The sequence below is a fragment of the Sarcophilus harrisii genome, chromosome 6 (assembly GCF_902635505.1).
Source record: "Sarcophilus harrisii chromosome 6, mSarHar1.11, whole genome shotgun sequence".
Taxonomy (NCBI): Eukaryota; Metazoa; Chordata; class Mammalia; order Dasyuromorphia; family Dasyuridae; genus Sarcophilus; species Sarcophilus harrisii.
This window is the reverse complement of record NC_045431.1, coordinates 136,256,875-136,281,025: the sequence shown is the minus strand read 5'-3', so window position 1 is coordinate 136,281,025 and position 24,151 is coordinate 136,256,875. Positions and strand designations below refer to the sequence as shown.

The 24,151-nt window shown below is 33.5% G+C and overlaps 1 protein-coding gene across 1 annotated transcript in view; it reads right to left on the bottom strand.

The window, feature by feature from the left end:
- MANBA (mannosidase beta) overlaps window positions 1–24,151 on the bottom strand; it is a 117,650-nt gene that overhangs the window by 78,641 nt on the left and 14,858 nt on the right. Inside the window, exons 2-5 of the mRNA XM_031942781.1 lie at window positions 19,505–19,599; window positions 17,637–17,742; window positions 14,923–15,093; window positions 13,521–13,644 (exon numbers count right to left, since the gene is read on the bottom strand). Coding sequence (XP_031798641.1) covers window positions 13,521–13,644; window positions 14,923–15,093; window positions 17,637–17,742; window positions 19,505–19,599 — 496 coding nt within the window. The remainder of the gene's footprint in view (window positions 1–13,520; window positions 13,645–14,922; window positions 15,094–17,636; window positions 17,743–19,504; window positions 19,600–24,151) is intronic.

The window sequence follows — 24,151 nt, the reverse complement described above, 5'->3', positions numbered from 1 at the left end:
GGGGACTGATGATGAAGCATGATATTTACTTCCTGTCTGTCAGAGATGTGATGGGCTTAAGAGTACAGAATGACACACTTTTTTTTAGATATGCCTATGATGGGAATTTATTTATGTTTGATTATGTGTTTTTATTTTTTTCCAATAGTATCTTATTTTTCCAAATCACGTAAAGAGAGTTTTCAACATTTTTATAAAACTTTGTGTTCTAAATTTTCCTCCTCTCCCCACCTAAAACAACAAGCAATCTGATATAAGTTAAATATGTTATGAATATTTATTAAAAGAACTTTGCTTTCATTTTTAATGGGAGTGTAAAAAAATTTGTTAACTGAAAAAAATTTTAAATGATACTTCACACAAATATTTGAATGATTCAATAATGTAGAATTTCATCTATGCACTATGCCCAAAAGATTACCAAATGATACATACCCTTTGAGCAGTGTCACGATTTGGTCTGTATCCCAAAGATATCATAAAAGAAGGAAAAGGATCTACATGTGCAAAAATATTTGTAGCAGTTCTTTTTGGGGTGGCAAATTTTTAAATGGAAATTGTTTGGATACCCATCAATTTAGGTATAGTTCAATAAATTATGATATATGAATGTAATAGACTATTATTGTTCTATAAGAAATGATGAGCAGGCTGATTTCAGAAAAGCCTGAAAAGACTTACATAAACTGATGAAAGTGAAGTGAGCAGAACCAAAAGAACACTGTACATAGCAACAAGATTATGTATGATCAATTGTGAAAGATTTGGCTCTTTTCAACGATGAAGTAATTCAAAGCAATTCCAATAGACTTATAATGGAAAGTACCATCCATATTCACAGAGAGAACTATGGAAACTAAATGTAGATCAAAGCATAGTATTTTCACCTTTTGGGGGGGTTTTATTTTTGTTTATTTGTTAGTTTTTCCCTTCTTTTGTTTGTTTTTTTCTTTTTTGATCTGATTTTTCCTCCCCATTCTCCCACAGCAAGACAAATATGGAAATATGTTTAAAATAACTTCACATATTTGATCTATATTGGATTGCTTGCTGTCTTGGGGAGGGGGAGGAAGTGGAGAGGGAAAAATTTGGAATACAAGATTTTGCAAAGATGAATGTTGAAAACTTATCTCTGCATGAATTTGGAAAATTAAAAAGTTGTTATTTCACCTTAAAAAAAGAATTGCACGTCTACATTAAATATCAGCCATACTAATTTCAGAAAAACCTGGAAAGAATTGATGTTGAGTGAAGTGAGAGCCAGGAGAACACTGTACACAGTTAACAGCAAGATTATGTGATGATCCGCTATAACAGACTTATCTCTTCTCAGCAAAACCATGATCCAAGACAATTTCAATAGACTTGGGATGGAAAATGCCATCCGCATCCAGAGAGAGAACTATGACTGAATGTAGATCAAAGCATACTGTTTTTACCTTTTTTGCTTTTTTTCCCCTCACAGTTTTCCCTTTTTTCTGATTTTTCTTTCACAACATGTCTAATATAGAAATGTATTTTAAATGATTGTACATGTATAGCCTATATCAGATTGCTTGCTGTCTGGGGAAGAAAAAAAAAAATGGAACTCAAAATCTTACAAAAGTAAATGCTGAAAACTATCTTTGCATGTAATTGGAAAAATCAAATACTACTGAAAAGTTAAAAAAAAAAATTTCATCCATGAGGTGACTTGCCACATTTATAAAAACTAAAGACTTTAGGTAGTACATCTATATAGTTATGTTGGCCAACACTGGCAATGAACTCCCAATTTAGTCTTAATAACTTAGTTGGCTTTCTCAGCAGTGTTGCATACTTGGAAGACAGGAAAAAAAAATACTGAATCTTGGTTCAAATGCTATCTCAAGCACTTGCTTATGGAATCCTGAACAAGCCATTTAATAACTCTGTAAAATGGGGATAATGATAGCACTCATCTAACCCTACTGAATAGCAACATCAGATCAAGTCAAAGGTTTAAAATTTAATCCCCTGGCCAATTAAATTTTAAACTGGTTTTATTACCCCTTTAGGAAAAAAAACTAACTTAGCTTACATAGTGAAGTCCCACAAGGAGGGACTGTCTCAGTTTTCAGCTTTCTGTTCCCATCATTCAGCAGAGTACTTTGCATATAATACAGGCTAATAAAGTTTATGTATCAACTGACAGGGACAGATCATCCCACAAAGAGACTAAGCCTAGGATGGAGGGAAAAGCACTGATCTGGGTTCTAGTCCTGATCCTACGATATCCAATATAAGGTTCTTGGGAGGGTAAAATGTATGCATTTTGAAAATGACAAAGCCCACTGCAAAATACGTACAGATAATCTGATACTTAATGTACTGACTATGATGTCAAAGATGGACAGAGGGCTGGTTTCCTGGCTTATCATCCAAAATCTCTTCTCAAACTAAAAGAAGGTTCCCAAAAAAGGGCACAATTGAGTATATCCAGGTTCTTGTGGCCAGGTAGTGATTCAGATAGAAAAGACAGCCACGAAGCAATTAACCTGGAATGAGCAAATCTGCTGTCCTCCTATAAAGATTTTCCATGGAAATGTCAGCTAAATTAGCTTTATTTTTGGAAATTGGCTATTATTTTTGGAAACCTCAGAGTACTCTAGGGAGTGCTGACTGCCATTTTTATCCTCCAAATATTAAATAAAACAGTGCATTTTTTCATTAGAAGAGGTAAAAAAAAAAAGGGGAAAAAAATACCACAACTTCTTCATGGTTTGGGGGGAGTGAGAAGTAAAGGAAAGGAAAGAGGAGATACAAACAACAACCTGGGACAACTTAATTTACTGTCTACTAACCACAAAAAAAAAAAAAAAAAAAAAAATACTTGCTTTTATTTTCTTAACAAGTAAGTCATTCAAACTGTACTTTGTGGAAGGTAGTCTTTGCACAATTCGATCTTGGACTGTTATTTTGACTCAACCAATGCTTAAAATCAATTAATCATCTAATCGTGAGTTTCAAGAAAATCCAGGTTTTGCCACAAGTAATGATTTTTTAACTTTTATTTTAGAGGAAAAAGATGTAAAGGAAAAAGAACCACAGAATATCAGAGTTAGAAAAGATGTTCAAGATCCCAGTTATCCCAACATCTCACAACATATACTCAATTAAGTTCCAAATTCTAATTCAGAAATAAAAGTTCAAATCAAAAACAATTTAAATGAACCAAGACAGGGGCAGCTAGATGGCACATTGGATAGAAGAGTGCTGGCCCTGAAGTCAGGAGAACCTGAGTTCAAATCTAACCTCAGACACTTAATACTTCCCAGCTCTGTGACTCTGTAAGTCACTTAACCCCAATTATCTCAGCAAATAAATAAATGAACTAAGAAATACCTATCACAACTGTGTTTAGGAAAAGTATTTCTGACCAAAATAAAACAAAAGGAATGGAAAGAATCAGACAAAAGGGAAAATATGCATATACAAAGTTGAAAAGGTATTATACAAAAATATACCTAATAAATAAATGAATAAATGTAGTTCACCAAGATGTTTTAATCACATAATTATATGCTTTAATTATGGTCATCTTCCAATAGTAAAATGGTCAAAAGGATAAGAATAAAGCACTTCTCAAAGCAATAAACTCAAGTTATCAACAATCACATGAAACAATTCCCCAAATCATTATTAGAAAAAGGCAAATTAAAACAGTTCTGAGGTTCTACCTCAGATCCATTAAATAGGGAGGGAAGGAAGGAAAAAAGGAAGAAGGATATTGAGATAGTATGGGAAAACAAGCACATTAATATGCAGTTAATGGAGCTTCGACTTGGTGCAGCCCTTATGGAGAACAATGAGGAATGATGACCAAAAGGTCACTAAATTGTGCATGACATATCTTTTAATCCAGTATATTTCTACAAGATTTATACTAAAGAGATTTTTAAAAACATTAAGGAAAGGACTCACATGTTTATATATATATATATATATATATATATATATATATATATATATATATTTAAGAGAAAATGTTTTGTTGTAGCAAAAAAAAAAAAAAGTAGAAATTACAGGGGTACCAATCAATTGGGGAATGGCTAAAAAAATGATACATAAATATAAGAGTCTTATTGCACTCCAAGAAATGACAAAAGATATAGATTCAGAGAACCCCAGAAAGACTTGTACCAAATGATAAAGAATAAAATAAGCAGAACCAGAAAAACAATTTATACAAGGATAGGAACACCACACTGTAAAGAAAAACAAAAGTGAAAGACTCAAGAATCATGATCAACACAATGGCCAATTATGACTCAAGATATCATGCTTCTTGGCACCAAGGTAATGAGCTACAAGTACAAAGTGAGTCAATGTATGAGTTTGTTATGCTTGTCAATACTTGCTCATGTATTTAAAAAGAAGGGCTTTTTTTGGGTGGGGGGCTGGTTGAGATTGTTAGTGAGAAGGGGAATGGCAGATACTGAAAAAAAAAGAATATTCATGGATCATTAAACAGAGGAACTGAAGAAAAAGAAGACAACAAAGACAGGAAGGGAAGTACTGAGCTACCTAATAAATTTGAAATATAAAACAGCAGCACATGATGGCTGAATCACAATTTCATACAGAGTTCTCATTTTCTGTTTTTTTCTCACTACCAGATATGACTTATAAGTGGAAATAAAATACTGGTTTCTCACTACACAGCAAAGAGTTATAAAACAATATAAGCAGGATGACATGATGCACAACTAGACATGGCCAATGGGTTGACTTATTTTTAAAATGTTTGGTAGACAACATCTCACACTATATAACAAGATAGTTTTCAAAATGAGTACATGATTTAGAAATAAAATGTGATATCATAAGCAAATTAGGGAAGCAGGGAAAAGTTTACCTGTCAAATCTATGGATAAAGGAAGAATTTCATGAGCAAACAAGAAATAGTATAATGGGATGTAAAATGGATAACTTTTATTACATTAAATTAAAAAAAATTTGCATAAACAATCACCAATGCAACCAAGAACAGGAGGAAAGCAGGACCCTGGGGGGTCGGGGGGGAGACAGAGAAAGGAGTGATGGAATTTTCTCTGATAAAGGCCTCATTTCTCAAATACAGACAGAACTGAGTCAAATTTATAAGAATCTGTCATTTCTCAATTGATAAATGGTCAAAGAATATGAACAAGTAGTTTTCAAATAAGGGCATCAAAGCTATCTAAAGGCAAATGAAAAAAAATGTTTTAAATCACTATTAATTAAATGCAAATTAAAATAACTCTGAGAAACATCTTCACACCTAGGCAGGTGAAAAAAACTATGACGGATGAAAGATAAAATGAATGAGAAAATAAATAAATTTGTGTTTTTGATTATTTTGATTTATTAAGTAATTCACGGCAATTGCCTGACAAAATGGGATCAGTAGCCTTCCTCAGCTTTGGCAATGAACCCCAAATACAAAAGGAGACAGACTTTTATGCATTAAAAACAATTACTCAAATAAGACCAATTAATTAAAAGGAAAAATGCATTATTAAGTAATATGATTTCTAATTGGGTGAAAGAGTAGAGATTTTTCAAGTTGAGAGGATCTCTAAGAGTGAACAAGTATAATTCCCTAAAATTAGGGCGGGGAAATGTCCCACTCCCCCCAGGTATCTAGGGAGGGAGGGAGGAATGCCCACTGATTAGGAAATGGCTGAACAAATTGGAGTAAAAGTTATGTCAGATATCAGAGTCTGTGTTACCACTTTTAAGCTTCTGTCTTATCAAAGATGAACTAGAATAGAAAGCATTCAATGGCTATATTAGTGCCTTTCTCTTCAACCCAACTGCTATTTTCATACTAGACACTCCACTATGTGTTACATATTGCAAATTTAACACGATAGATCTAACACTACCTTAAATGTCTATGTCCCCTTCTGAACTTTCTTCAGTTCTCTTCTTATTTAACAACTGAGTGATACTCTTTCATTCCATCTTTTTAATATCACTACTCCCTGAAGTCTGTCTCACACACACACACACACACACACACACACACACACAGGGAAGGGGAGGAAGAGGAAGAGAAAAAAGGAGAGGGGAAAAAAAGACAAAAAAAAAAGGGAAAGAGAGAAAAAAAACACTCCCTTGTAACAATGAAGAACAAAGCAAATCTACTCATTACCAATGTTTGAAAATGTATGCCTTATTATGTACCTCTTTCCATAACCTCACTGCCAAGAAGCATGATTAAGTCTTATGGAATTTTGGCCAGCTACTATATTTATCACAGATTCTAAGTCTTTTAAAAGTGCTTCCTTTAGCATTTTGTTGTCACTGTATATATTGTTTTCCTGTTTCTATTAGGTTTACTCTGTATCATTTGACAAGTCTACTAAGGTTTTCCTGAATCTATCCCTTTTGTCACTTCTGACAATCTAATGTGTTTTGCATGACTTTACATGTATGTAAAATCTGTACGTATGACTTGTAATAGGAAAAAATAAAATATAAAAACCTTATCTACTTCACAAGAAAATAAAGCCAATATTATACTTACATACACTGTTTTTATTCAGATAGTTCCTAATTTATAAGCATCCACCATATTTCCAGTTCTTTGCTACAAAAACTAATGCTCTATCCTTTGATCCAGCAGTGTTACTCCTGGGCTTATATCCCAAAGAGATCTTAAAGAGAAAGGGGCCTGTATGTACAAGAATGTTTGTGGCAGCCTTCTTTGTAGTGGCTAGAAACTGGAAACTGAATAGATGCCCTTCAATTAAAGAATGACTGAATAAATTGTGGTATATGAATGTTATGGAATATTATTGTTCTGTAAGAAATGACCAACAAGATGATTTCAGAAAGGTCTGGAGAGACTTACATGAACTGATGCTGAGTGAAATAAGCAGGACCAGAAGATCATTATTTACTTCAACAACAATACTATATGATGATCAATTCTGGTGTACGTGACCATCTTCAACAATGAGATGAACCAAATCAGTTCCTATAGAGCAGTAATGAATTGAACCAGCTACACCCAGCAAAAGAACTCTGGGAGATGACTATGAACCATTACATTGAATTCCCAATCCCTCTATTTTTGTCCACCTGCATTTTTTATTTCCTTCACAGGCTAATTGTATACTATTTCAAAGTCCAACTCTTTTTATACAGCAAAATAACTGTTTGGACATGTATACATATATTGTATTTAACATGTATTGGTCAACCTGCCATCTCGGGGAAGGGGTGGGGGGAAGGAGGGAAAAAGTTGGAAAAGGATTTGCAACTGTCATTGCTGAAAAATTGCCTATGGATATATTTGTAAATAAAAAGCTATAATAAAAAAAATAATGCTCTAAATATTTTTTCACATATTGATCCATTTCTCCCGACTTTGATCTCTTTGGGGTATACATCTAACAATATCTCATTAAACCATTTTAGTGAATAATGGGTATAGTTAGAAATATTTTTCAGATGTTTGGGTTACTGTTTAATTTTTAAATATTGTTGCCTTGCTCCCTGGAGGACTACAAAATACTCTAAATTCTTTAATTTAATATTCAATTCTGTGTCTTCCCAATCCCAATGATTCTAAAGTCTCTTGTAATTCTACAATCCAAAGTTACAGAAACTAAACATCTTCAGAGTTGAAAGAGACCTTTTACTCCAATCCTATGGGTTATCACGTCTTACACTTTGTACTAGAGTGATTTATACTCAGGTTTTACTCATTCTATAAAAGAGCCAAGGATTGTACATTAGTCATTATTATGTCCTTCCATTGTCCAATCATTATTTTTGCACGAGGCAATTTAGTATAGTGATTGCAGCATCTATTTTGAAATGAGAAAACCTAAGCTAGAATCCTGCTTAAGAAATATAATAAATTTATTAAATAAATTATAACAAACACTTAAATAAACGAAATTTATTTCTTTATCAGTTACTAATTATGTCACAAAAGTATGAAGGAATTACTCTGGAAAATTTCAAAAACTATATAAATGTTAACTATAATTTAGGGTTCACTAAATACTTGTGAAATTGAATGGCTTCCACTACTGGGTCTGTATCCCAAAAAGATCATAAAAGAGGGAAAAGAATCCACATGTGCAAAAATGTTTGTAGCAACTTTTTTTGTAGCAGCAAATAACTAGAAAATGAGTAGATACCCATCAGTTGAGGAACGGCTGAATGTAATGAAATATTATTGTTATAAGAAATGATGAGCAGCGCAATTTCAGAAAAGCCTGAAAAGGCTTACAAGAACTGATGCTGAGTTGAAGCAAGCAAAATCAGGAAACACTATACACAGCAGAAGCAGGACTGTGTGATAATCAACTAAGAAAGACTTAGAGCTTCTCAGCAATTCAGTGATCCAAGGCAATTACAGTAAACTATGGATGTTAATAAATGCCATCCACATTCAGAGAGAAAATGTCAGAGACTGCATGTAGATTGAAACATACTATTTCACCTTTTTTTCCTTTATTTTTCTTTCTCTTTTGTTCTGATTTTTCTTTCCCAACATGATTCATATGGAAATATATTAAAAATGAATGTACATATATTTTTAAAAAGACAAAGAGGAAGGAAGGAAGGAAGGAAGGAAGGAAGGAAGGAAGGAAGGAAGGAAGGAAGGAAGGAAGGAGAGAGAAAGGAAGGAAGGAAGGAGAGAGAAAAGAAGGGAGGGAGGGCAGGAGGAAGGGAGGGCAGGAGGGAGGGAGGGAAAGAGGAACTGACTTTTTTGTGAAACAGATATTGGTTTTTACTTTTTTTTCCTATTAAAAGTTATACATACTGATTATACATACATGTGCACCATGTAAAACACAGGAATGGCTCCATTTTTACCTAAGACTATCTCTAGATCAAGAAAAAACCAACTAAAACTCTTGCAATATCAAAGTAGTCGTCTTCAATACAACCAACAAACCTAAAAATGAAAAATAGAAGGAATATATTTTAATAACTGAAGCCATGATAGCTATTTGGCCAGATAACATTCTTTGTGCAAAATTTGTCCAGCATCAGAATAATGAAATCTATATAAATATCCAAAACCTCAAGAGAGAGACAGAAAAAAAAAAATTTAAGGCCAAAGTAATATAACAAATAATACCAAATTTTGATTGCTACCATCTTCTTCCACAAACTCCAGGGATTCCCTGGTCAATGAATCAATCAGTAAACAATTTATTAAGCATATACTGTGCATAAGTACTATTACTGCTAAACACTAATATACAGTCCTCTGTTTGGAACTGAAAGCTCTTCCTGTGGTCACAAACCAGATCTTATGGCTTCTGACACTCCCTATGGTTAAGCTCAACTAGCACCCTTGCTGATCTTCCTAGGCCACATTTTATGTCCCTTCTAGATGCTTGCCCAGCCCATCCCCCAAATCTGCAAGATCCCCTTTTCTTATTTTCTTCTCTCAAAATACTTTTGGTGGTTGTTCAATAGTCTCAGATCTATCTGACTCTTCCTGACCCATTTGTGTTTTTCTGGGCAAAGATACTAAAGTGATTAGCTGTTTGCTTCTCTGCCATTTTTGCAAAGGATAAAACTGAGGCAATCAGGGTTAAGTGACTTGCTCAAGGTCACAAGCTTTGACCTCAGATCTTGCTAACTCTGTCCTTAGAGTCCCTAGTTTCCCTCAAAGTTCAGCTCAAATGTTACATCTTACATGAAGCCTTTTCCAATCCCCAAAGCTATTAGTGCTCCTCCTTACCACATATATATTTCATATATACTACTTATTGCAGACATGTTGTTTCAGGAGGTGGAGCCAAAATAGCATAGTAAAGGCAGGGACTGGCCCCTAGCTCTCCCCCAAACCCCTCCAAGGACCTTTAAATAATGACTCTAGGTCCACTGTTTCCCCAATAGAATATATGCCCCTACATGACAGGGACAGTTTCATTGGTCCTAGTTGTCCAAAGAGCAGAGTGAACAGGAGAGTGGGGGATGGGGAAGGGAAGTGAAAATGAGATATCTATTTTATTCATGCATGAAAACCCCAACTTCTCTTTTTTATATATATATATATTTAATAGCCTTTTATTTACAGGATATATGCATGGGTAACTTTACAGCATTAACAATTGCCAAACCTCTTGTTCCAATTTTTCACCTCTTACCCCCCCATCCCCTCCCCTAGATGGCAGGATGACCAGTAGATGTTAAATATATTAAAATATAAATTAGATACACAATAAGTATACATGACCAAAACGTTATTTTGCTGTACAAAAAGAATCAGACTCTGAAATATTGTACAATTATCTTGTGAAGGAAATCAAAAATGCAGGTGGGCATAAATATAGGGATTGGGAATTCAATGTAATGGTTTTTAGTCATCTCCCAGAGTTCTTTCTCTGGGCGTAGCTGGTTCAGTTCATTACTGCTCCACTGGAAATGATTTGGTTGATCTCGTTGCTGAGGATGGCCTGGTCCATCAGAACTGGTCATCATATAGTATTGTTGTTGAAGTATATAATGATCTCCTGGTCCTGCTCATTTCACTCAGCATCAGTTCGTGTAAGTCTCTCCAGGCCTTTCTGAGAAAACCCCAACTTCTCACAGCTGTTTGCTACTCTCAAATTTCCCCACTTTCCTGAAATCCCCTGCTATGCACCTCCTGATACTTTCTGCTACATTTACTTTGAAGGAAAGTAGTAAGTAAAAAAGTAGATGCTTATCAATTGGAAAACAGAATAAATTATAGCATATAGATGAAATGAGATAATACTCTGCCATAAGAAATGATGACTACAACCAATTTGAAGAAACTTTAACTGACTTGTATAAACAATCAGGAAAAAAGTTACACAATGATATAAAGAAAAAAAACTTTGAAAAACTGCTAAACTCTGATAAATTCAGTGAACAATTATTGCTCTGGAAGACTAATTATGAAGCATAGCTCATGCAGAGAGGTGACAGAATAGAGTTCTAGGAGAAGAATGACCAGTATATTATTTTGTCGGGTGTGCCTACACTTGTTACAAGGAAGAGTTTCTATTTGTGGGGAGGAAGGCAGAGAGAGGTAAAAAGATGAAATATTTGGTAATGATAGAGTTGCAAAAACAGAAGCAACAATAAAACATTTTAAATACACAAAAGAAAAGAAAGTTAAGAAAAGGACACAAAGACATGATTAATGTATTGAATTTAATACACAATTTCAAAATAATTGCATATAAATTAATACTATCTTTCTTGTATGTCCAATAAAGAAGAAAACCTAGTATTTCTCAAATAGGTCAGGGTGTTTAGGTTTAGGGTACCCAGGTAACTACTAGGTTCTCTTTATTTTCTGTCTTCCATATGTTATCTCCCACCTTTATCCTGGAAGGCAGAGTCTGTCTTTCTATTTATTAATTGTTTCCCTAGTGCTTACCACAGTACCTCACAAGTTGTAGGAATTTAATGAATGTTTATTAAATTGGATTTTTATTACAGTTTTCCACAACTACTTTTCAGAGCACATCTACACAAAGATTATAAAGCTATGTATACTATGTGTAGATATATGTATTATATACATCTATGTAGTACATCTATAGATCCATATAATAAATGTATATCTATCTATAGATCTGTAAAATAAATCTATACCTAAATAACTACATATAATTTATATAGCTATATGTATACTACAGATATCAAGATTTATAATATACTTATAAGTCTATATATATAGATCTATATATGTATAGATATGTGTCTATATAAGTATGTCTGTAAAAGAAGTCCATATGAATATATACTATATCTGTATATCTATAGATTATTTTACATCTACAGATCTGCATATAACCTATACATATGTATAAATATAAATATAAATATAAATGTATTATAAAGATCTATACATATACAAATCTTGTATCTGTACATCTATTTAATAAATGTAGATCTACAGAATAGATCTATATATAAAATATTGTATCTATAGAATTCTATATGTGTATATATATAATCTATAGATATATGTGGATGTATGGATGTACATAAAAATTTCTTATAAAGATCTTTATATCTATAAATCTATAAATATAAAATTATATTTATAGAGCTATAGAATAAGTGTGTACTTATGTATCTACATGTAATTTACATATCTACATATATGTGTATACATGTAGATAATACAGAGATTTCTAAGTGCATACATGTAGATAAATGTAGATTTCTTATATAGATATATAACAAAGATATATACTATAACTATAAAACTAAGAAATCTATGACTATATAGCTACATATATGTGCAAGATGCAGAAATATAAAAATTTATTATATAGATCTATATAACTATAGATATCTATATAATAAATATATAAATTATATATATAATATCCATAAAATAAATCTATATCTAGATACAATTTTCCTCCAAAGATCTTACTTTAGCAGGAATCTATATGGGAGAAATCTTTATTCAGACTATTATAGCAGCCAGTATTTGTTAAATAAATGCTGAACTCTAGCCAGTTATATAAATATACCTTAAAACAAATCCCATGCCCCCTTCTTTCTCTATGCTCTCTAACAAACCCCAATAGCTCTCATAAATTCAATTATCATCTCTAAATGGGTGCCTCCCAGATCTATATACATAGTCCTAGTTTCTCTCCTGCTTTATCACATTAGTTTTTTCCACTTAAATACAATGTAGGAATCATTTCCACATTTTTAAAAAATTATATCATAAATTCTAAAATTAGAAAAACATGCTCTGAATTCCTCTAACTATAAACATAGCAACTTTTTATAGCCCAGAAGTTCAACTAACATCAATGACAAAAACAAATGCTGAAAGAAATAGACTATAAAGAAAACAAAAAAGCATATAAAATTTTATATGAACTGTTTCACAGTGAATAAACCCAGAAAAAGAATATATCCAATAACTATAACATAAATAGAAAGATTAATCACAAAACAATCAATAGCAAATGCTACAAAATTACAAAGAACAAACAATGACCTAAAGAAGAGATAGGAGAAGATATCCCAGACATAATTCTCTGCAAAGGTTTCAGAAGGTCCAGGGATAGAGAGCACTGCATATATTTTCAATGTATGAATTAGTTTTGCTGACTTTAATTTACTCTTCTGTTTTTAAAAAATATATATTTTTCATTTAAAATAACTCTGGGATTGGATGGGAAAGTGATACCATGAGAAATTTATAAAAGCCAGAAATATCAATAAAAACTTACTTTATAAAAAATTTGTCCTCTTGAATGAAGTCATCTTCTGAGGGCCTCTTTAGTGAGGGATTCCTTTCTCAAAGTCTTATCCTTCCCTCTCTTGTGGAATGCCACAACCATCTATACTTCCCAAGTGGCACAGACACTTCCTCATTTCCCTGTGTTCTCTATCACCTTGTCAGGTGTTAGAACTTTAATATTAGGAAGAAATCTCACTCATATATGCAACTGATTTTCTATTTAATTTGTACACTGCCATTCTGTTGATTAAAAGTATTAAAAAAGTTTTAAAAAATTATCCTCTTTTACCATAAGTAGGAGTAAAGGTGAAGTCATCCAAGTGACAAATATCATAGGCCACAATTCTAACATCTTTCCATATTCCTTGAGTAGGAAAGGAAGGACCCCAGTCCCAGCTAAATGAACACTGTTCCTGTAAACCCAAGAAACAACAAATATTTTGATTATCAACTAATGAAAATCATCCATTTCAGACAAATTTTTAAAAAAATTTAATAGAGTATCATGACTAAAGCATCACCATAAAAAGTTATCAGAAATATTGCAATAAAATCCTACTGGACTAATTTGCATTTCTTTTTCTCTTAGCTAATATTAAGTATTAGTTAGCTACCTGTTAGCCACCAAATGCTCCCAATATCTGAGTTTAAATGTAATCACAAAGAACAGGGAAACAAAATGTGAATCTATAAGATTAATTTTTAAATGTGATGATTCTTAATGGAATTAAGTCAAATGTACTTATCAACTCCTATTTAGCTCTTCCCCCAAATAGAATTGTGCTGATTAAAGCGTTACACCAAGACCCTTAACAGGATAAGAGAGATCAGTGTCTACTGCAAACCAATTTTGACCAATCTAATTCTGTTTAGCTCTCCCATCCTTCTCTTTATAGAAATCAATTTATCTATAAGGTTTCAAGCAGGATCAATATTGGTTCATATTTAAAGTTCAAACACAAAGCCCAACACTTTTAAGAATAATTTTTAAAAAGAATTTTCCATGCTGGGGTACACCAGGTGTGGTGATGCACACTGGTATCAGTGCTAAGACTGGCATCAACATGGTGAGGTTTTCTCAATTCTATCTTATTGCTTAGACAGAACTGAACTACTGTAGGTCAAAAACAGAGAAGATCAAACCCTCCATGCCAACCATTGGTAGAATGTGACCCATGAATAGCTACTGCACTTCCAACTTAGGACCCCCCCAAAAAAAATGTAGGGAGGAAAAGAAAAGAAAAAAAATTCTTGGGGCAGCCAGGTGGCACAGTCTAGAGCACTAGCCCTCAAGTCAGGAGAACCTGAGTTCAAATCTGACCTCAGACACTTAATACTTCCTAGCTGTGTGACCCTGGACAACTCACTTAACCCCAATTGCCCCAGCAAAATAAATAAATAATAAATTTAAATTTAAAAATAAAATTTCTTTTTTTCTTCTTAGAAAATGAATTTCATAGACTATAACAGGAAATAGAAAACACTAGCTGAATTATATAGTTGTTAACAATGGATATGGGAATTTGGCTCTATTTTCCTTTAAATTGTTACTGTTTGGCTTTCCATTAACTGGGAGAAAAATAACCAGCATTAGCTGAAATGGAATCCTTTCATAGCATCATTGTATATTTAAATTAGTCTATGTTCACTTTTACCCCCTAACCCCAACTCCAAAGACTAGGACGCTATACCTTTCGAATAAAGTTAACATGGCACATTCCTTTCTGGACAGGCTCAGGGCATTCAGGTGGTATCCGGTATTCTCTATGAGCCTGGCTTTGCTGAGCAGCATATAAAACTGCTGATTGGAAATGAAGCTTGATGATGTTGAGCTGTCTGATTTCTTTAGTAATATCAAAGGTCTGAGTTAAAGGGAAAAAAAAGAAATACATGACCACAGCGCAACTGAGACTGGTTTGCAAAATTTAAATGAATCCAGAAATTTGTGAAAAAGAAAAAAGAAAAATCATTCAAGTGTTCTGTAGAAAATTCACCCGAAATGCAAATGGGTTCTATATTTCTATCCTAAATTAACTCTCCTCCCAAATAAGGTTTATAAATTGTGTCTTTCTCCTGTTAGGCTGTCTGAGATTTCTTATTCTGTTTGAAGATTTTATCCTTCAAAGTCAGTTACTTCTAAAAAAAAAAAAAAAAGACAGAAAATCTTACATATATATTTCCATATTCTAATGTCTGGAATGGGCATATAAACCAGAACATAAACTTATCTGTTTAAAAAGGATCTGCATCTCAAAACTTAAAAAAAAAAATCAATTTCCTATAATACTCCACTTTTTTACATGAACACTTGGTTCCCAAGAGAAGAAATTCAAGCTACAAAAAGGTCTACAAAAAAATGCTCAAAAATCACTAAAAATTAGTAAAATGTAAATTAAAACAATTAACATTCTATCTCGTGCCCACAGGATCAGCCAAAAAAAAAAAAGAAAAAGAAAAAAGAAAAATTAAAACTATTGTTTAAAATTATGGCTTAATTGTCTTATTGGCTGTGGGAAAAGAGAACCATTAATTCAATAGTAGAGGAGTTGTGAATTTATTCAACTCTTCTAGAAAACAATTTGAAACCATGCATACCCTTTCATCCAACGATACACTACTAAACCCAGACTTTAAAGACACACACAAAAAGAGAAATATTTACAGTCTTTTCTGTAATGGCAAAAACCTGGAAACTAAAGGGAGGGTGGTAACCATCAAGTGGAGAATAAGTGAACAAGTTATAGTATGATGGTATAATGAAGTGGTATAATGAAAGAATGAAATGGATGGATTCAAAGAAACTTTGGAAGACTTATAAGTGAGGTATAATGAAATGAGCAGAACCAGGAGAACAATTTATATGACAATGTTTTAAAGCTGAAATACTCCAGAGATAATGGTGACACCAATGAAACATATCTCTCAGTAGAGAGACAATTAACTCAAGGTACAGAATGAGCCATCTTTTGGACATGAGCAATGTGGAAATTTGTTTTGTTTCACTCTGTATATCTTATGCAATGTATTTTATTCCTTTTTCTTGCAATGGAACAAGGATGTCACTGAAGTATTCTTTTTAAATGTAGAAAAAGGAATCCAAACAAGTAAGCCAGCTTTGAAAGTTACCAGTCAAATTTCTTCTCTATTTAAAAGGGAAAACAAATTAAAGGACATAAAAATCTGCAATTTCATTTAAAAAATCCTCTTTTTTTGTTTCTACTTTGTATCTAGAAATGCTTTAAAAATTTTTTTTTCAAATCTTTGGCTTTTCCCTAAACATTTTTGTTTTGTACAAAAGGTTTGTGAATGCTTATGTGATCCACAGATGACAGCTGATGCATTTCACTGGCTCCTGACCACTGGTCTCCAGTGGTTATTCCTTATTGTCCATCATTTCCACCATACATGTCATAGTATCCTTAAATCTTTTTTTTTACAAGAAGCTGCTGTTCACTATGCCCTCATGAAGAAAATTTCTTTTATGATACTTTTTCTAGCAAGTATGTCAGGGAACTGATATAACTGATCAAAAGACATGCTGACACTTACTGAGTTGCTCCCCCTTTCTATTTTAGACTTCCCAAAGGTTATGAAGAAAGAATTAAAAGGCATCTAAGGATGTCTGGGTACGATATTATAAAAGTAGATTTGTACTTGTGACCTACCTAATAAAATAAATATTTTATTACAGAAAACAGCCCTAAATTAGGTGGAAGATTGCATAGATTACTAGGATAATTTAGATAATACTAGGTAAGATATTATAATAATAAAACACAAACACTACTATAATACCATGCTAATAATAATAGCATAATTACTATATACACTAATATAAATAATTGAAATAACTAATAATACTACACTATGAATAAATACTAAGAATACTACTACATAAAAAACAAGAATAATACTAGATAAAAATCAACTTTCTGTTCCTTCAGAAAATGACTATGTTTAGTATTTCCGAAACACTGGCCATTCTTGCATTGTCTTAGGCTCTGTGTAATAATAACAAAATAACAACAACAAAAAAAAAGTAATGGCACTAAGATTATAGGCAATCCTAGAATGACAATGTAAAAAGAAACACAATAAAAGAACAAACTCCATGCAAAACCAAAAAACAATCAATCTTTTTTTCATGTAAAAACTCTGAAAACATGGAGATATTTTCAAAACCAAAAATTCAAACTTATCAAGACTCCTGAAAGGTACATATTTCCTTAGTACAGAACTACAAGCACAGTTTATCTAGAGAGATATCTGCCCTCCGGGAGTTTAACAATACAAATACTACTCATATATTTTTAAATTAACTTTTGTTAATGCTTTTACCATTTCTAAATATTTAAAAATTAATTTTTTTTCATGCTTTTAACATTTCTGGACACTATTTACTTACATATCTAGTGAACATGTTGTCTGTTTTCCCAATAGTAACATTATTGAGCAGCACTTCTGCAACTGTATCAACTCCCTCAAAAATCAAGCTTATTTTTTGCAATTTGCTAAGAAAAAAATAAAGAAAAAGATTTTTAAATATCAAGTCATTTAATACTCAGAGTAATATTTTAAGAAAACTTTCTTTACTTTAAATACTTACTAGCTAATGGAAATTAAGGTATATGATCACTTTATAGGTCAGACATATGCCTAAGAAGGTACTCTCAAGAAGAATTTCTGGGTTTTGTTTTTTTTTTAATAAAAAAGATGATTCTTATTTTATTATTTTTTAACACACATTGCTTTATGAATCATGTAGGGAAAGAAACATCAGAGCAAAAGAGAAAATCCATGGAAGAGATTAAATAACAGAAAAAATACATGAATACAGCATGTGCTGATTTATATTTAGTCTCAGTTCTTTTTCTGGATGCAGATGGCATTTTCTCTTCAAAGTCTATTTGGACTGCTTTGAATCACTGAACCACTGAGAATTCTATAAGCCCTCTTGAGGACACAATCCTTACAACAGAGGAATCTACAATCTACTTTGGAAATTCAGGGCAAGACATTTATTTTTGGCCATGGCCAAGGTAGGAATTTGTTTCTATTTGTCCAGTCAAATATTTTGCTACAAGGGTTTTGTTTTTCTTTTTTATTCCCCTACTTATTGGGAGGAAGAGAAGATAAATGTTTATTAATCAAAAAAAATTTTTTTGAGTTAAAAAATTTAACTGAGCAGTTAAGAAGAATATATAAGAACCAAAGAAATAACAATACCAAGTAGAATATAATTTAGAGGTATACAGCACTGTTCAGGCTAAGTACTGTAGAAGTTTGCAGAAGGAAGATGGGTTAGAGTACTCAAAATGGACTATTCAGGGAGGTTTCCTAATAAAGTTTGACCTAAATTTGGCCTAAAATCTAGTATGGTTGAATAATGGAAGAAGAAAATGGAAGCAGGAAAATAGAATAAGCAAAATCAAGGAAATGGGAATCAGTATGGCATTTATGGCAACATTAAGGTGATAGGATTAACTGAAATGAAAGGTTTGTGTTCAGGAATAATGGAAAAGTGTAAAGGCCAGGAACTTTGGAGAAATATACTTAAGCCTCAGTATGATTGATTTGAACAAGGTGTTAATTCAGTGGAATTGATAAGACAGACAATGATTATCTAATTTAGAATGTGAGTTCTCTAGTTCAGTATGACTGATTCAATCTTACAACAAATAATAGTTCCCTAGTGATATATAATCATTGACTTATACTCGGTATACTGTACTGATGTAATTGTAATAGAGTATATAAGCTGGAGGCTCAAGCTCTAGGACTCGGAGAGACATTTCATCTTCTTCAGCCTTGTGGCAGCTCTGCTGCTTCCCCCACGGAGACCAAGGCCTGTCTGAAGGGCCTCCAGAAAGCTAGCCGAGCCTCAGGGAAGGAAACAGACTGTGAAGGAGACAATAAAAGCTTGGGACTTTATTCCTGACTTTTCTTGGTGGTTATTATTTTGCTGAAACCAAGGCTGGACAGAAAAGATCTTAATGTAGAAAGGAAACATATTATGAAATATCTTGAAATCCAGTTAGGCTTAGTCTTGTTTCAATTGAAGTCAGAGAAAACATGATAAAAATCAGTATTTCAAAAGACTAATTCTAAATTTCTGAATATAAGATGAACAGGCATGGGGAGATGGGGAATGGTAAGCAGCACACTTTATAAAATGATTGATACTTAAGAAGTGAATATTGAATCATACTTTATTTGAATATACAACCTATAAAGATTTTATTAGAAGTTAAAAAAAAAAAACAAACTACATACCTGAAGTCAAAGGGAATCCTAAATTCCTTGCTATAGGTCCAGTTATCCAAGGAGATCCAACTGTAATTCAGGTCATTAAATCTATAATAAGGGTCCTGTAGATGCAAATAAAAGTCATAGTATTTACTTATCAATGTTATTATATTCAAAACTTGAAAAAAGCTATGTCAAGTCTAACAGTAACTGAACTCTTAGCCTAGAGATAAAAAGTTTAAAATATTAATCCTCTCTCACAACAAAACAAATCCCGCCCCCCCAAAAATATTTTTAAACGAAACAGTTGACTAAAAAAATGACTAAATGGAATAAATGAAGATTTCACAGATTACTATAGGGTAAAGTAGAGCAGACCCTAGGCCTAAGTTTCTGGAAGTCAAACAATTCCTATGAAGCAGAATCTTCAATGGTACATCAGCGATGCTCATGCCAAATAAGGAGATGTTGCTATACATTGATCAATAGCCCCTTCCATGTTCCTGAAGAATTCAGTCCATCCAATGAATTTAAAAATGAAACAGGATAAGGAACAGACCCACGATTTTTTCAGCTATTTAACCCAGCTTCTGCTCTGTATTGCACCATCCCCTACTAGACTGCCTAGTGAATGTATTGGGCTGTTTCTTGCAAGAACCTAATAAAGGCTTTCTGTTTGTACCCAGAGAAGCCTCTGAGGAGTCAATTTGGATAAGAGGGGTACTCTGTCCCACACAGTTTTATGGGGACTCATCTGGGATCCTATGGTTTTTTTTTTTCGATATGGTTAGGGTTCTGATAAAGAGACAGGTGCTTGTTGAGAGAATTTTCTCCAATAGTCTTCAGGACCGGACTTCCAACCTCCCTCTCTGTGAAGTATCAACCCAAAGAGAAGGAACTCAGTAAAAACAGAAAGTGAAAAGTCTCCAAAAAAGCCCAGCTGGTCCACAAGAGGACAGGCAACTAATCCGCACATAACCCCGAGGTAAGAACTATGTGTGAGCCCTACTCTTGGACTGTCCGTAGGCTGAAGGGGGGACCCTGGGATTGCCAGAGTCCTGCTAAGGTTTAGTGATCCAAAGAAAGGGGGAGGGGGTATCTAGGAAGCTAAAAGGAAGTCCTGATGAATGGCACAGAGGAGGAGCACTCTTAGTGACTGCTTGATGAGGGCAATCTCATCAGACTTGTTGATCAGAGTGGAGAAGTTGGTTCTGTGTTTTACAAGATCATTATTAAATTGGAGCTGCTCTCCATAGAAAGGAAGCTTTTAGCAGAATAGGGAAGGAGCAGTCCATGCCCAAATTTTCTGAGCAAAAATCTAAAATACCACCAGGTAGCTGACTACAAAATTGGAATAAATTACCAAAATATGAAGGTAAAGATAAAAATAAAATGATGAAAATATTGCTGTCTTTTGGGAAGAGGGACGATTTGGCCAAAATACAGGTCTTCTGAGGATTGGGTATGTCAGAAACTAAACGTGTATGTAAATAGAAAAGATCCTCTAAATCCAGAAGTGGTTTATGAAAACCTCTGGTTACCCAAAGCTCCTCTCATCCTTTCATAAAGAAAGGGAAAGGCAGAACAGGAATAGGTCCACCACACCCATAGGACCCTGCTTCTCCTCCTCCTCTACTGCTCCACCCTCAACCCCTTTCTAGCAATCCTGCCAGAGGACTTGTTAACTCCTTCCACCTATTCCCATAGACCTCTGAGGATAGAAATAGAACAACTCAAAAAGGATCTAGTAAATTTCCCAATCCCTGATGCATCTATACCTAAGGCCCATATGTACCCACTAAGACAGTTGCCCTTAACTCAAAGGAGGGGTAGGGAGTTAGGGTTTGTTAACGCACCCCTTAGCAATACTGAGAGTGTCTAAAGAAAAATTACAATTTGTGGAAAGAAAAGTAAAGTACTAAATTACCTTATCAATGAAGGGAAAAAGAGATCTTCTCAATTCTACTTATTGCAAAAATATTTTTGACCCAAGACTAGGAGGATAGTGCATAGAGGAAAGAGAGTCTTTCACCCCCTCCCTTTCCCCCCCTTCTCTGACTGCAGAAGGGATACATGGGATAAGAGTGAGAGAAAGTCAGTGAAATTTGTTATTTGAAATAGGGCAGTAAAAGCAGTTTTAAAGGAGCTCTAATCAAGGTCCACTAAATGGATATATAAATTGTAATCTCTTTGCCCTGACTGTATTAACAGAAGATTTAAGAATTTGGGAACTTTAGAATAACAGAAAATCAGTTCACTGCTACTTTAAAAACTCTGATAACAAACAGCCTCCTTTTGAATTATCTAGAATCAGACTTTTGAGGGCCCTGTCTGCCAAAAAGCTGACACTTTAACTTTTCCTGGCTCACAAGAGAAATGGTTTGTGTGAATTAGAAAATAACCAAATGGCAATTCAGTTTGGGACATATAATTAGAATTTAGTGAATCTCATGAACTAAAGTTAAGTAAATTTTAATATCTGTGCTATATCACTTTTAAGAATTGTCTTCTTTTGGGGACACTGATACATTGTTGGTGGAATTGTGAATCTATCTAGTCATTCTGGAGAGCGATTGGGAACTATGCTCAAAAAATTATCAAGCTGTGCATACCCTTTGATCCAGCAGTATTAGTACTGGGTTTATATCCCAAAAAGATCTTAAAAAAGGGAAAGAGACCTGTATGTGCAAGAATGTTTGTGGCAGCCCTTTTTGTAGTGGCTAAAACTGGAAACTGAGTGGATGCCCATCAATTGGAGAATGGTTGAATAAATTGTAGTATATGAATGTTATAGAATATTATTGTTCTGTAAGAAATGATAGAAAGGATGACTTCAGAAAGGCCTCGAGAGACTTACATGAACTGATGCTGAGAAATGAGCAGGATCAGGAGATCATTATATACTTTGATAACAATATTCATTTGTCAATTCTGACGAACGTGGCTCTTTTCAACAATAAGATGAACCAAATCAGTTCCATTTGTTCAATAATGAATAGAACCAGCTACACCCAGCGAAAGAACCCTGGGGAATGTGTGTGAACCACCACATAGCATTTCCAATCCCTCTGTTTTTGTCCCCTTGCATTTTTTATTTCCTTCACAGGTTAATTGTACATTATTTCAAAGTCCGATTCTTCTTGTGCAGCAAATAACAGTATGGATATGTACACATATATTGTATTTAACATATACTTTAACATATTTAACATGTATTGATCTGTCTGCCATCTGGGGGAGGTGATAGAGGTAAGGAAGAGAAAAATTGGAACAAAAAGTTTTGCAATTGTCAATGTTGAAAAATTACCCATGCATATCTTGTAAATAAAAAGCTATTTTAAAAAATTGTCTTGTTTTTTCCCTACAACAAAGGGGAAACTTATTTAAAGAAATAAAAATCCTCTCTAAGAACTTACAAAGCTGCAATAGCTTGGAAACAGAATAAATTGAACAACTAAAGAAGATGGAAAGTTTATTTAGCTTCCTAATTCCCTTTTATAATATTTTATAAATGTAATTTAGGGAATTAGGTATTTTCACCTTTGCTAGAAAATTAAGAGAAAAATTACTGTTATTTGGTTATTAGGAAGATTCTAAAATTGTTAACCAAGTTATTTGGAGTTATTGTCATCATGTTAAATCTAAAATTGACAATTACTGTGGCAATTACTGGAAACAAGAGAGATGAAATGAAGCCTTCAAATAGGATGGTATACAGCACTTTTCCCCCTTTTTACAAAGTGGGGAGAGGTATCAAACAGCCCAGCCCATGAAAACACTAAGAATGATTAGGGAAGGCAACAAGCAAGCTCAGCCCTTTCCTGGGGTCTCTATCAACTCCCCTTAATTTGTAAGCTTGCCAGTTTTCTTGAAACCATCAGAGTCATCAGCACTGAGAAATGAGCCTATTAGGACATATAGTTCCTAAACAAGGAATGTTTTTACTGAAAAATCTATGTTTGTTTAACAATGGATCCCTTTGCCAACAGGATGTGTTTAAACATGTAAAAACATGTTAAATAAGATCTCCTATGTGTGCAAGTCCTGGGAAACTTTAAAAAAAATAATGTATCTAGCCCTAAGTTGAAATTAGTAGAATTTGTTGTTAGAGATAAAATTTCTTCTATAACTGATATTCTTTTGAGTTTTGAATTTAATTGCCTGATCAATAAGTCAGTAACCCACTATTCAAGAAAAATGCTGTAAATTACTCAGAGGGATGCCTTCCTGAGCTATCCCTAGGTGGATGTCTTATCTGAGAAAGAGCTTAGTCTTTGCTCAAGGCTGGATCCTTCTGACTCAGTTTCTCAGTTCCCACCTGATTATTCCTGAATTTGGCTATGAGGTACAATTATTACTGCATTACTGGTTGTCAAAGAGCTATGCTTTATCCTGTCATATATGTGCTCTCAGACTGAAGCTTGAAGGACCTGTTTGACACTATTTTAATCATGTCCCTGTTTTTTCCTCTTATAAAGCAAATTTTGTTAATCAGAGCAAGTGATCAGTAGAATCCATGAGTCCAATACAAGTATCCCAGGAGATACACAATGGTTTTCTACCTTAGATTTTAAAGATGCTTTCTTTTGCATACCACAGCATAAAGACTCTTATTTTCTTTTTGCCTTTGAGGGGGCAAATCCAGGGGAATGTATTAACTTGAATAGTCATATT